A 12,265-nucleotide genomic window follows, 5' to 3' on the forward strand; every position below is an offset into this window, starting at 1 on the left:
AATCAGTATTGCACAACAACAAAGTAGAGTAAACAGCAAACAGGTAACATAATGTAAATCTAGAATGGTCCATCTTAAGCACTCAAAAAAATCACATAAAGATTAAAGAAATAAAGGCGGCAGTTACATGACATAGAAGAGTAACGTCGTCATCTGGTTGAACTACTTGCAATGAAAACATTAGCAGTCTAATTTTAAGAAAGTCACAAGGGCCAAAACCTCATCATAAAAAATACAGGATCATACAAATGAACAATGTCAGCTCTATGCAATCACTTCAAAAAGCCCAAAAATCTTAGAAAGACACCAAAATTGATCACAGGCGAGGCACAATTAAGAAAAGCATCTTCTTTCAAAAGGTTACCAAATCTAAGCAGGGATTGGGATGCCACGTCAAGGCAAATCCCAGGCTCTACGCAATCCTTTAGCACTTATGCCCCGGTTGAATGTTCCTGTCAATTTCCTCATAAAAACTCAAACCAAGCTAAGGGAGGCTATGGGTTTTATTGTTTTTCCTTGAAAATGCGTGGAATAACTTCATGTGCGCTGATGTCAAGAGTGTCTGGGTCCCTGGAAAATGTATAGAGAGTTGGAGTTCCATATTATTCAGTATGTGGCACAAAAGCAATCCTTAACCATATATGAAGCTATATGATCATACTGACAGCAAATTATTAAGTATAATACTAATGGTAATAGAGAATGAATAGAACTGGGAGACTGTTTCTGGTGAGGAAAGGTGAGAGAAACCTGCACAACGTTTGACCCTTTTCGTTAGAACTGGGAATGAACCAAACTTTCCGCAAGAAAGGTGACTCAAATTGTACAAAGAAACCATCATGTTGCCCATGCCTCCATTTCCTTGGTCCTTGACCTTTCCAAACCTGCAAAGATCAATGCAATAAATGAGACCTTATCATTGACTAAAATCAAACTCCAAACTGAAAAAGGCTTTCGGACAACCCAGCACTGTGCCAAATGATTATGATTATATTATGCCAATTGGTAGACAACAAGATTAGCAAGACCTAAATGGCTAAATCAGACCAGTAACTACACAGAATTCCAAAAAATAAATAGACTTAGACAGGAGGTTTTTGATTATCAGATCTCTTCTATGCAGCTTGTTCATAGATACCACAGTTCAGGATAGGTAGCTAGGTCCCATAATCTCCTGACAATTTTGTGTTACATTAAGTTGAACACTCCTTTTTCTTTCAACATTTTCTTCCATTCAATATTTCAATTGATAAATACTACACAAGTTGCAAGATGTGTTATGCCGTTATCCTAAATAATAATTTCAGGCTGGGGTCTTCAATGTTGACCATGAAAAGGTAAAGTCCATGCAAGTCACTAGTGAACTAGACCAAGCTCCAAAGTTATCTGAATTTCAGAGAAATTCAATTGGCTGCTCTAAGCTGCCTATTTGCCTTAACAAGAAAATCTGCAACATTATGAAACCAAAGATCTTAGAAAGTATAACTAACTCCACACAGAAATACAAGGCTTAGAAGAAAATTTTAGAAATTTTTTGGTCATTCAGGATCCTGCAATCATAAATCAAAATAATCTTACTTTCTCGATACAAATACAAACATTGGCACATCATATACGGCCCTCTCTTTTCATTATGCACAATAGTTATCCCCTAGTTGGACATGAGCTTTAGAGCTCAAGCTTCTGGGAGAACTTTAAACCAACATCACAGTCAGACCTCTAACAGGCTTCGGCAATCTATTCAGTATTCAGTAGACTCTTTTTTACCTAAAAGAGTGATTTTAACTGTGCTCTCGCTAATTAAGGTTGATTCAAATTATAGTTATAGTTCTTCAAAATAGAACAACGGTTTGGCGGAGGGTCACTGGTTTAAGTGGCTAGCTCCTTACCACCCAGTCCTTGAGGACAGAGAATTGAAGACCCTATTCTCCATTGAACAATCAAAATAAAATAAAATAAACACATATACATATGAGAAGTTAAGGATTACCTGTGGGTAAGATATAATACTTTTAGGTGTCACTAAACAAGCGGCTTTGGAGAAAGATTCTTCGGCATACTGCCTAAGAAACGAAAAACAACTGCCATGTGTGTGGGGTGATTCAAATGCCTGATGAAAACGAAAAGAAGTAAGAAATCGTAACCACAAAATATCGGTGATGATGATGATCATCATCATCATCAGTACCACAAAATTACAAGATTTAATTCATAGCAGTAGAAAATGATGGCTAAAAATCAATAGGCACGCACAAATTAGATTTTATATGCTTCTATAGTTCTATGTTGAGAATCAGAGGAAGCTTAAATACCTTATCAATATTGACAACTGGAGCATATTTATCAATTTGCGTCTTTTCCTTGTCAAGAAGAAAATAAACTCTGGGATCTACTTTAGCATTTTCATGCCATGATTTTACAGCCATTTCCATTGTCTCAACAAGGAAAGAAAACATCTCTTTCAAGCTCTCTTCAGATCCAAGTTTTTCAGACTGCAATGAGAATGATTAAATCAATCCTTCGCAAATGGAATTGATGAGAATATAAATGAGTAAACTCTTACTTGCATTACAAAGGGCAAGTGATTAACCTTTCACTGAAGACAAAATTGAACAAAGCAAACAAACAATCTAGAGTAAAATGGAAGCATGTAAACATAAAGGCAGTGATCTTACAAAAACCCGTCTCAAAATCCTACTAAAATTCAGAGATTCATTAACTTATGACTCCAGACTTTTTCCAAGTGCAAGTTTCAAAATATTCATATGATGATTCTTCACTAAATAACACCCACCAATTCAGATCTCAAAGTATCCAAGTGCTTTGCCATGTCAACATTTGACCTCATGTTTTCCACTTCCTGGGCTCGTTTTTTATCTTTCGCCAACTGTGAAATCCGCTTAATCTTTCTCGACACTTCTGCACTCTGTGAGTTGTATTGTAAAGCAGTTTGGAAAGCAGCCAACGCCTAGAATTATGTCAGCATTAGGATATCAGTATCAGAAAACCAATATCATGTTATTTTGTTGAAAAAAGATGTCAGGCATTTTGAGAGGAGAACAGGATCACTTAGACATACATCATCATATCTTTCCATGGCCTCTAATATGCATCCTTTTCTAAAGTATCCCTGCAGGTGTATCAAAAATAGTATGTTAAGGAAAATGACAAGGAATATTCCGTCTGTTTATTGACCAAAATTAGCGAACACGTACCTTTTCCCACTGGGGATTCAATGCAATTGTTGTCTCGGAATCAGCAAGTGCCTTATTAAGCTTTACCAACTGTAGAAATGCTGCAGCTCTGTTGCTGGAAATAAAATATGTATATATTTAAATGTTAAGTCAATTTATCAATGCATCCCTAATATCACTTTACAAATTTCCTATCGGCTCCCCTAATATGACTTTAGAAAGATTGTCCAAGCCTTTCAGTTCAAAATTATGCATATTGGCAATGTGAAAAGCTAACTTATAGATGTAAACAATAGCTAAGAGAATGAGATCTGTATTCTCACCAAACAAATGCAGGGCATTTGCTAAAATTAAGATATTCGAATCATATGAGCTCCAATTGGCCAGAAAATAGCCCAATTGAGTTCATCAACTATACAGAGTCACTGCCATATCCAAATCACATTTTGATGAAGCGAAAAAGTTCAACTACTCTATATCAAAACAAACTATAAAATCAAATTACGAACCCTAAACTTGGTAATACCTATAAAGAGATGGATTGGAAGGGTCAAGTTTGATAGCTTGAGTATAGAGAGCGGCGGCTTTGAGGTAGTTTCCGGCCTTGAAGAATTCATTCCCTTTATCTTTCAACGATACCTCCTCCCCACCACCAGTTGCCGCGCTTGATCTTGCCACTGCTTCCGCCATCGTTGTCAGAGGGCTGTGGTTGCAGCTGCTGCTAGGGTTTGCACAAGAGAGTCTCGTTTCTGTAAAGTTAATTGAGATTTCCTGGTTTAGGGTTTATGAAAAGATATTTTTGTGAGAAATGAAATGACAACTTACCGAGGTTGCTCCAGAATCCTCCACTCTTCTTCGCACCAAAGCGGGCGGTTTTGGTTCTTTGTTCTCCGTTAGACGCGACACATAATTAATTTAAAAAATAAAATATTTTAATAATTTTTTGATATTTTATTATCATGATGATTAACTGAGCTTGAATTATAGAAAATGAAGTTAATTGTGAGATGAACAAATAACTATACTACCTTTTTCTCAATATGTTAAGAAATAATTTTCTAAGCGGGAGTGAAAAATTTGATGCATAAGGAAAAAATATGTTCAGAATTTAACAATTATTGTTTACGTTGATTTTTTGAATAAAGTTGTAAAATAACTAAAAAAACCGTCTTATAAATTCTAAATTCTATAGAAAATATAGCGCACCTCCTTTGTCTTCTAGTTTTTACATCTCATTTATTATTGCTTCTTATGTCAGCAAGTCATAATTTTTCATACTATGTCAATAAACATATATAATATATAATTTGTTGTACTCTGTATCTCACATTTGATTAAATTCCTCATTTGTACGATCATCCACTAAGGGATTATCTTATACGGGATCATTCTCTATGAAATCTCCTAAGAATGCATCTTAAACTGGATCTTTTTCATCATCAGGGTTTATTGAATTGTATAATTTGGTTGTTGTTTGACAACTAATTCCATGATTTATAGGGTCATATCGTTAGGAATTTTGTTGAAATTGTTCATTTTTCCCATTAAGTTTTTGTAGTATCTCTTAGAACTTTATTGTGATCTTGTATGTTTTTGTATGTTATTTTATACCTATATTGTGAATATATTTCACTTAAGCTTTTATCTTTTTGTTTTTCTATGTAATTAATAGGTGATAATTGATATGACTATTTATTGTATTATTAAATATTATTTTAAAATTATTTATATATTATTAACTGTATGTGAATTTAAGTTTTTCTTTTGTCCATTATTTTTTGTTTTTTGTGTAAGTTTTTTTTTAAAAACATCGACGTGGCACCAAGGAGAAGCCTTTTGGATCCTCCATTATATATATATAGATTGATTGATGATGATGATTGATAATGTTCACAACTACAATTATAAATAATCGTTTCTTTCTAATTTGCTAACAATCATCCTTTCTTTGTTTGCCTTCCTATAAAATGGTTTCTTTGGTAATCGAGAAATCACCTAATCAATATACGCCCCTGCAATAGCTGTGTGGACATAAATCTTAGGCCGACGTAACAATTTGCATCACGTTGACATAGAATCAAGATTCTACGTCAAAACTCATGTGGGTAGAGATCCGAAAGTGGGACAAACTCATAGAATCAAAATTCTATCTTTGTTGGTTGATTCAAACTCCCGAATTCATTCTCCATACGTTCTATAAAATTATTTGCCTTCCTATAAAATTGTTTTTTGATAACTGACAAATCATCCAGCCATTATGCCCTGAGAAGTTAGAACAACTTAGTTGACATAAATTTCAAGCTAACAAAATAGCTTGAACCACACTGACGTTGGACAAAAACGAGACAAGCTCGTGGAATCAAGATTCCACAAGAAAATATCTTAGTTAGTTGGTATGAACTCTCAAACTCATGCGCTAGACGCTTCTAAAGTCGGAGAGATAATCAATTAGGCTACGATAACTACCTTTCTATAAAATTGCAACAAATTTTTTTTATGCTGTCTAATTGTCTATATATCAGGATGAAATAGTGTAATTAGTTAGTTAAATTAAAAATGTATTAATTTTTTGTACATTAAAAATAGTCGGATAATAATTGCATTTTTGGCCTGTAAATTGTGCACTTCAACAATGTGTCCTATGTGTCTGCTGCTTGTAAACAAATTACATCTATCTATATGGGCTTTTTATGTAATTATCAAACCTGCAGGCTAAGTAACTAAGTATTTAGTTTTCAGGCTTAAACTGAAGTTTGGGTTGTTTAGGCCCACCATCTGGGATAAGGTGGCTGCCAGCCCAAATATGATAGTTCTGAAATCCGGCTATAGAACTGAAATTGGAAATTCGGCCCAAAACAATATTAGGGTTTTTAAAATACCCAACTCCACCTCAACCATCCAAACACCATATGAAGTGTATGAACTATGAACCGTGCTTGGTTTTTGGGAAGTGCAAATCCTTTGTTTAACCCGATTTTCTCTGGAATGGGTGGGCTTCAATTCTCTCCCAAAAATCATGTTAATTCATGATTTTTTTTAAAAAAAAAGACAATTAGAGTTTAGGGTTTAAGGTTTAATTTTAGTGCTTAGAATTTAAAGTTTAAGAAAATACATATATGATATTGCCAGTCTTGCCTCTTTCCAACCGTCACGAGTTCAAACTTTGTGAATGTTGCAAAAAAAAATTATAGCAAGCCATTGGCCTAGCCGAATTTCATGAACAAAATATTGTTAGGAGGGTCTTCTACTAGCCTGCACTTTGGTGGGACTATGATGACGGACTTTCCCTTTAAAGAGTAGTATGTCTCAATCCTTCTTTTTAGCAAGTTGACATATTGAATCATTTCATTCAAAACTTGTTTCTCTAACAAATGGTTAAGACTTTACAATTAGCGGGATCTCTCTTATAATTATATTTCAATCCAATATTTATGTAGTTGAAAAATGCATACATTCATTGTCACACGAATAGAGAAATTGTTTCTATTAAAACCAACTATGACATCGGACCAATAATTTAAGTCAATGCAATGAAACAATGGGTTTTTATATGTGTACTGATCAACAAATCTATTTTTGATCCAATCCACTCGTAGAAGTATTGTCTGTTTTGGGTCTTGAGGTCCGCGCACGGTTTTATTCTTAAAACCCCTCCTCTACAATTGAGAGTGATTGAATTCAAACTTGTAAACCACATCGTTGGTTGTCATCGAACTGATGTGAGACATTTTGTATTTCATATTCTTCATTAAAAATCAAAGAGTAATTTTCCATAGTCGACCAAGAAGTTTCTTCCCTCTAACTACTCTTGAGATAAAACATTTGAATATTAACATAAGATGAAGAGGAAGAATTTAAGTTAATTGACCAAGAACATTTTGTCGGAGCCATATATAAAAATCAAAAGGTTAAGTTGGATTTGCTTTAATTAATAGTAAGACGTTTATATAGATAGCAAAGTTGCTACTATTTTAATCAAGACGGTTGACATGTTCTTGTTAATTTGGTGATTTGGTCTAATGAGTTTGGTACTTCCTCTTGCAAGTGGAATTAAATTAGACTAATTCTATGATAATTTTTTGCACTAGAAAAACTTTCTAGTTAGATAATTCACATTACTAATTATTATCAAATTCTTTAAAATAAATGAGTCATTTTTCAGTTTTAAAGGATTAGAATTCAAAGGCATCAGATATCAACTCCTTCGAACAGTTCACTATAACTTAAAACATTTATTTCTACGATCATTCTTAATATTTATACGCTAAAATAGGATAGAGAAGGGTTTTACACAAATCAAATGTGGATGCGCTTACACACGTAAGAATTCATATTTAGAAAACACAAACTAAAATGTTTCATGAGATATTAATGTTTTATTTTGCATGGATTAATAAATCTTGCCGTCCCGATGTTAGAATATCAAACTTATTCTTTAAAAAAAATATATTAATTCAACTCTTAATCAACCTCTACATTAATTATTGGGAAACTTTAAGAGATAATCCAAAAAAAAAAAGAAAGCAAAAACCGCGTTTTTGGTGAGAGGATGCACCCAATTTTCTTCCACTCATTTTAACATATTGTTTTAGCATACAATCCCCTAGTCTTCCATGCCATGCATGATGCATGCTTTTTAATTATTTTTTATATCTGATAACAACTCTTTATAAGTTTATCATTTGAATGTATCTCCGATATGAGTATAAACTCTGACCATCGGGTCAGTACGCATAGAAGTTTCTCACCTAAAAACATGTAAAGTCGACCAAGAACTCAACACATGCCACTAGGGTTTTTCTCTAAATTAGAATCGAACTCAAGATATTTCGAATTTATACTTAATGTTTACTTAAACTTGAATTGCATCGAATACACTAAATACAAGAGAAAATAAAAGGAGAAAAAAGGAACATTCTTATTACCTTCTTGACCGACATGAAAGTCAAAAAATTGTAATGTAAATCCTCCCTGTATTCCATTATTAGCAACCACCTCAATTTTCTTTAAACCATATAAAACCAAGCTGATGATCAAGTCAAAATCCCATTTTAATTTCCCATTACACTAGTATTCTCACCCGTCTAATTGATTATTCCACCCCAAATGATTGAAATGTATTTTTTTAATATTATTTTATATATGATTTGATTTTTTTGATTTGCGTGTGATTTGAAATTTGATTATTATTCAAAAAATTAGTTTCTTACTCCATCCATTAATTAAAATAAACTTATTACATCATATCCATGTAAATTAACGGGTATATTTAATGTATGCTATAAATTATGGATTTAGCGTTATTGTCGGGTCATTAGGGTACGATAATAATGCGTGGGCTAACATTTGACAAAACTTGATTGGCAAGTTAAAAACATATTGGGGTGAGTATGTTGATATATTTGGTGATTATGAGTGTGCATCGTCTATTCACAATAGAGTTGTGCAAATAAAACCGAAAATCAATAACCAGACCGATTAGTCCGATTTGGATCGGTTAGTTGACTGAGTTTGGTCAAATGGTTTCAAAAACTGAAACCAACCAAGTTAATCCGGTCTGGACATGATTTGGTATTTTTATAACCATTGATTAATCGGACTGGATCGGTATATATAATATATAATATTATATTATCTTTTAATATTGACCATTCAATTGTTACATAGGCTTTATCAGTTCATCTGTTCATAAGTTGGAACTTCGAAGCCGCTGAGGCGCGACTGAAAGTGAAAGCAATTCGTCACTTCATCTTAGTTTGATGGCTGATGCACGGCCATAATTCTTCCACGTGTAAGAAACCCTATACTCAGTGGATAATACCCTTAACTAGAGCCTATTAACCTCCTCGATTTATTCAAAAATCAATTAAACTTGTATTTTAATGTGTGAAATGAAGTAATATAAAATGTGAAATCAGAAAAATAAGTCTGTATGGATCAGACTTCAGAGCCGTCAATTTGCAGTTGTCCTTCTTGATTGGTCCATTTGAGAGTGAAAGGAAGTAATATAAAATAAAATTAAAACCTCAACAATTGTATCATCATACAAACCAAACTGTGATTCGCCCATCACTATTTTTTTTTTCACTATAGCAAAAAGAATTTAACCAAGAGAGAGGATAGAGTCACATAAGGTTCATAACTTCAAACTGAAATCGAATCGGTTAACCATAATTATCGGTTTTCATGGTTTTGGATTGGGTTTGGTTTCAAAAAAAATACAAAATTGTAATTTTTGGATTGGTGATGGTTTGGCCTTCACGATCCGGTTAATCAAACCGTGCACAACCCTAATCCACAACTCACTGTCATTTTTTTGAAATAGATAGATCGGCACCGCTTGAGAACTAGATGTCAATGCTTGATTGCTTTTAAGTACAATGTGGTTTTACACGTTCTTTGTTATGAACAGTGCTTGACATTATTGCCTTTGCGTTCTATACCTCCACCTCAACATGAACGTATTACTATCACAATAGAATTTGTGAATGATAATGTTTAATTGACATTGACATACGGTTACCGGATGCCTCCTATTATGATTTAATGGTTTAGATACAGTATAATTATACAAACAAATGGGTCACTCTGTACAGAAAACAACTTACAACATACATTAAATGTACCTGCTAATCTGCATTGGTGTAATGTAATAAATTTGCTTCAATTAATTGATGTAGGTGGGAAAACCAATTAGGGGTGAAAAAATTAATTTTTATAATGAAAATCAAATATCAAATCACACGTACTTCGAAACAATCAAATATCAAATCATAAATAAATTAATATTAAAAAATCAAAATAAAAAAATGGAGGATGGAATTACCATTTTTAAGAGGTGGAAATAATATTTCTCATCCATTAATTTACCATGCAAATCATTGATTTCATCATCTAATCTTCATCATCTACAATCCCTAATATCTATAAATCACAGCCCAACATCTGTCCAAATCTCCAAGATGAAGAACCCAGAAGCTCTTTTTGGCATCCTCACAACCCTATTAATCTTCTCCAAACCATCCCACCAAGCCTCTCCCCCTCCACAATTCCCACCAAATCCCAGACTTCTCAATGCCTACACAGCCCTCCAAGCCTGGAAATCCACATTCACATCCGACCCAAACAATTTCACGTCAAACTGGTCCGGCCCATATGTCTGCAACTACAGAGGTGTCTACTGTGCACCCGCACCAGACGATCCTCACACCATAACCGTCGCAGGCATCGACCTTAACGGCGCAAACATTGCCGGCACTCTTTCCGAACACCTCGGCCTCCTTACCGATCTCGCACTCTTCCATTTGAACTCCAATCGCTTCTGTGGTACAATCCCAGAAGCCTTCTCTAACCTCCACCTCCTCTACGAGCTCGACGTCAGTAATAACCAGTTCGAGGGCCCATTCCCTTCTGTTGTTCTCTGCTTACCTTCTCTGAAATTCCTCGACATCCGATTCAATCGGTTTAACGGCGATATACCTCCAAAGCTATTTGATTTGAAATTGGATGCTCTGTTTATTAACAACAACAAGTTCTGCTCAAATTTGCCGCAGAATTTTGGGAATTCTCCGGTGTCTGTGATGGTGTTAGCGAATAATCAAATTGGGGGTTGTATTCCTTCGAGTTTAGCGAAGATGGGAGGGACGCTCAAGGAAATCATTTTAATGAATAATGGATTGACGGGTTGTTTGGATTCTGGGATTGGTGGGTTGAGAGAGGTTACGGTGTTTGATGTGAGTGTTAACGAGTTAGTTGGGTCGTTGCCGGAATCTATGGCGGGGATGCAGAGTTTGGAGCAACTTAATGTGGGGAATAATAGGTTGTCCGGTGAGATTCCTAAAGGTGTGTGTTCGTTGCCTAAGCTGGAGAATTTCACTTACTCTTATAATTACTTCTGCAGCGAGCCTCCGGTGTGTCTCAAGTTGCCGGCGAAGGATGATAGAGATAATTGTATACCGAGTAGGCCTTTGCAAAGATCGGCTCAGGAATGCAAGGCTTTCTATGCCGTTCCTGTTGATTGTAGTGTCCCCGGGAGCACAGACACATTTTCGCCGCCGCCTCCTCCTCCACCACCACCACCTCCGCCTCCTCCACCACCACCGCCTCCGCCTCCTCCACCTCCACTAGCACCAGGGTATTATTGACATCAGCCGTGACAGATTAGAAATTATACATAACAATTTGTGTATTTCGTTTTTTTTGTATTTATTTTTTTACTACTTGATTTTGAGAATAAAACGCATAATTGATAACCATCGAGTCATTGACCTTGCTTTGTCATTCATGCATGCTATTGAATCATATTTTAATTATTAAATCCTCTCTCGTTCCATAAGATAATGGCCAAATACTGCATTGTTTTAGATGTGTGACTCTTCTGGGTGGCCTGCTCTCTATGCATCAGTAGAAACTTTTTGGTATGATATCCATGATTGTTGCCCTAACTGTGACAGTCTCGGCCACTTTGGTCATCGTGATCAAAGCTTTTTTTAAAAGTTTGAGGTTGGTTACATGAGTTTATGAGAATATCAACATAAATCCATCACGTGTATTGGTGTTCTTCATTCATTTATGTTATGGGTGTAGGCGTATGAATCTACAATTGTTGAATAGTCAACTTTCGATGATGTAGTGTCGTCTGCAACCTTTGGTTCCTGCAACACTTCAAAGAGTTGAACGTTAGAAGCTCTTAGACCGGATCTAGGGGTGATGGTCGAAGAAACTCTGATAATTAAGTCAGTAAAGAGAATGAAAAAAAAGGCGATCGTGGATGGAAACTGACAAAGGATGGTGTTTGGATTGAGTATTTTGACAGAGAATTGAGATAGAATGATTAGGCTAAGCATTTAGACTTATTTATGCATACCCTTTTCAAGGATGGGGAAGGGCCATTTATAGATTATTCTATAACTATTATTTGATAAAAGTAATATCTTGAAACTCAGGTTCATGCAAGTGGGTTATCTGACTGATAAAGGTGATCTTTAGAAAGTGATAAAGCAAGATTTATAAAGTAGTGAAAAGATAGGAAACATATAGGTTAGGTGCGTGGAGGAAATATAGACTTATAG

The 12,265-nt window shown here is 34.9% G+C and overlaps 2 protein-coding genes across 5 annotated transcripts; one reads left to right on the forward strand and one right to left on the reverse strand.

Annotated features, from left to right (window-relative positions):
- Positions 1 to 133: 133 nt before the first annotated feature.
- LOC120015784 (serine/threonine-protein phosphatase 5) lies at positions 134 to 4,088 on the reverse strand. Of its 3 annotated transcripts, none has more exons than XM_038868336.1 (9): positions 4,020 to 4,088; positions 3,721 to 3,943; positions 3,216 to 3,303; positions 3,080 to 3,130; positions 2,795 to 2,968; positions 2,313 to 2,492; positions 1,991 to 2,110; positions 751 to 884; positions 134 to 570 (listed from the first exon to the last, which is right to left on the reverse strand). In XM_038868336.1, exons 2-9 carry the CDS (start codon positions 3,882 to 3,884, stop codon positions 504 to 506), a joined length of 978 nt encoding a protein of 325 aa, XP_038724264.1. In that variant the 5' UTR covers positions 3,885 to 3,943; positions 4,020 to 4,088; the 3' UTR covers positions 134 to 503. The 3 variants fall into 3 exon arrangements, with proteins under 3 accessions (XP_038724264.1, XP_038724263.1, XP_038724265.1); XM_038868335.1 differs by having other exon boundaries at positions 3,216 to 3,309; XM_038868337.1 differs by lacking the exons at positions 134 to 570; positions 751 to 884 and adding an exon at positions 1,085 to 1,790 and having other exon boundaries at positions 1,890 to 2,110; positions 3,216 to 3,309.
- Positions 4,089 to 10,127: 6,039 nt separating this feature from the next.
- Positions 10,128 to 11,474, forward strand: LOC120015060 (leucine-rich repeat extensin-like protein 6). Of its 2 annotated transcripts, XM_038867264.1 has the most exons (2): positions 10,128 to 11,295; positions 11,326 to 11,446. In XM_038867264.1, the coding sequence occupies exons 1-2, from the start codon at positions 10,157 to 10,159 to the stop codon at positions 11,336 to 11,338; spliced, it is 1,152 nt and encodes a 383-aa protein (XP_038723192.1). In that variant the 5' UTR covers positions 10,128 to 10,156; the 3' UTR covers positions 11,339 to 11,446. The 2 variants fall into 2 exon arrangements, with proteins under 2 accessions (XP_038723192.1, XP_038723191.1); XM_038867263.1 differs by having other exon boundaries at positions 10,131 to 11,474.
- Positions 11,475 to 12,265: the final 791 nt, after the last annotated feature.

This window comes from Tripterygium wilfordii, chromosome 14 (assembly GCF_013401445.1).
Source record: "Tripterygium wilfordii isolate XIE 37 chromosome 14, ASM1340144v1, whole genome shotgun sequence".
Classification (NCBI taxonomy): Eukaryota; Viridiplantae; Streptophyta; class Magnoliopsida; order Celastrales; family Celastraceae; genus Tripterygium; species Tripterygium wilfordii.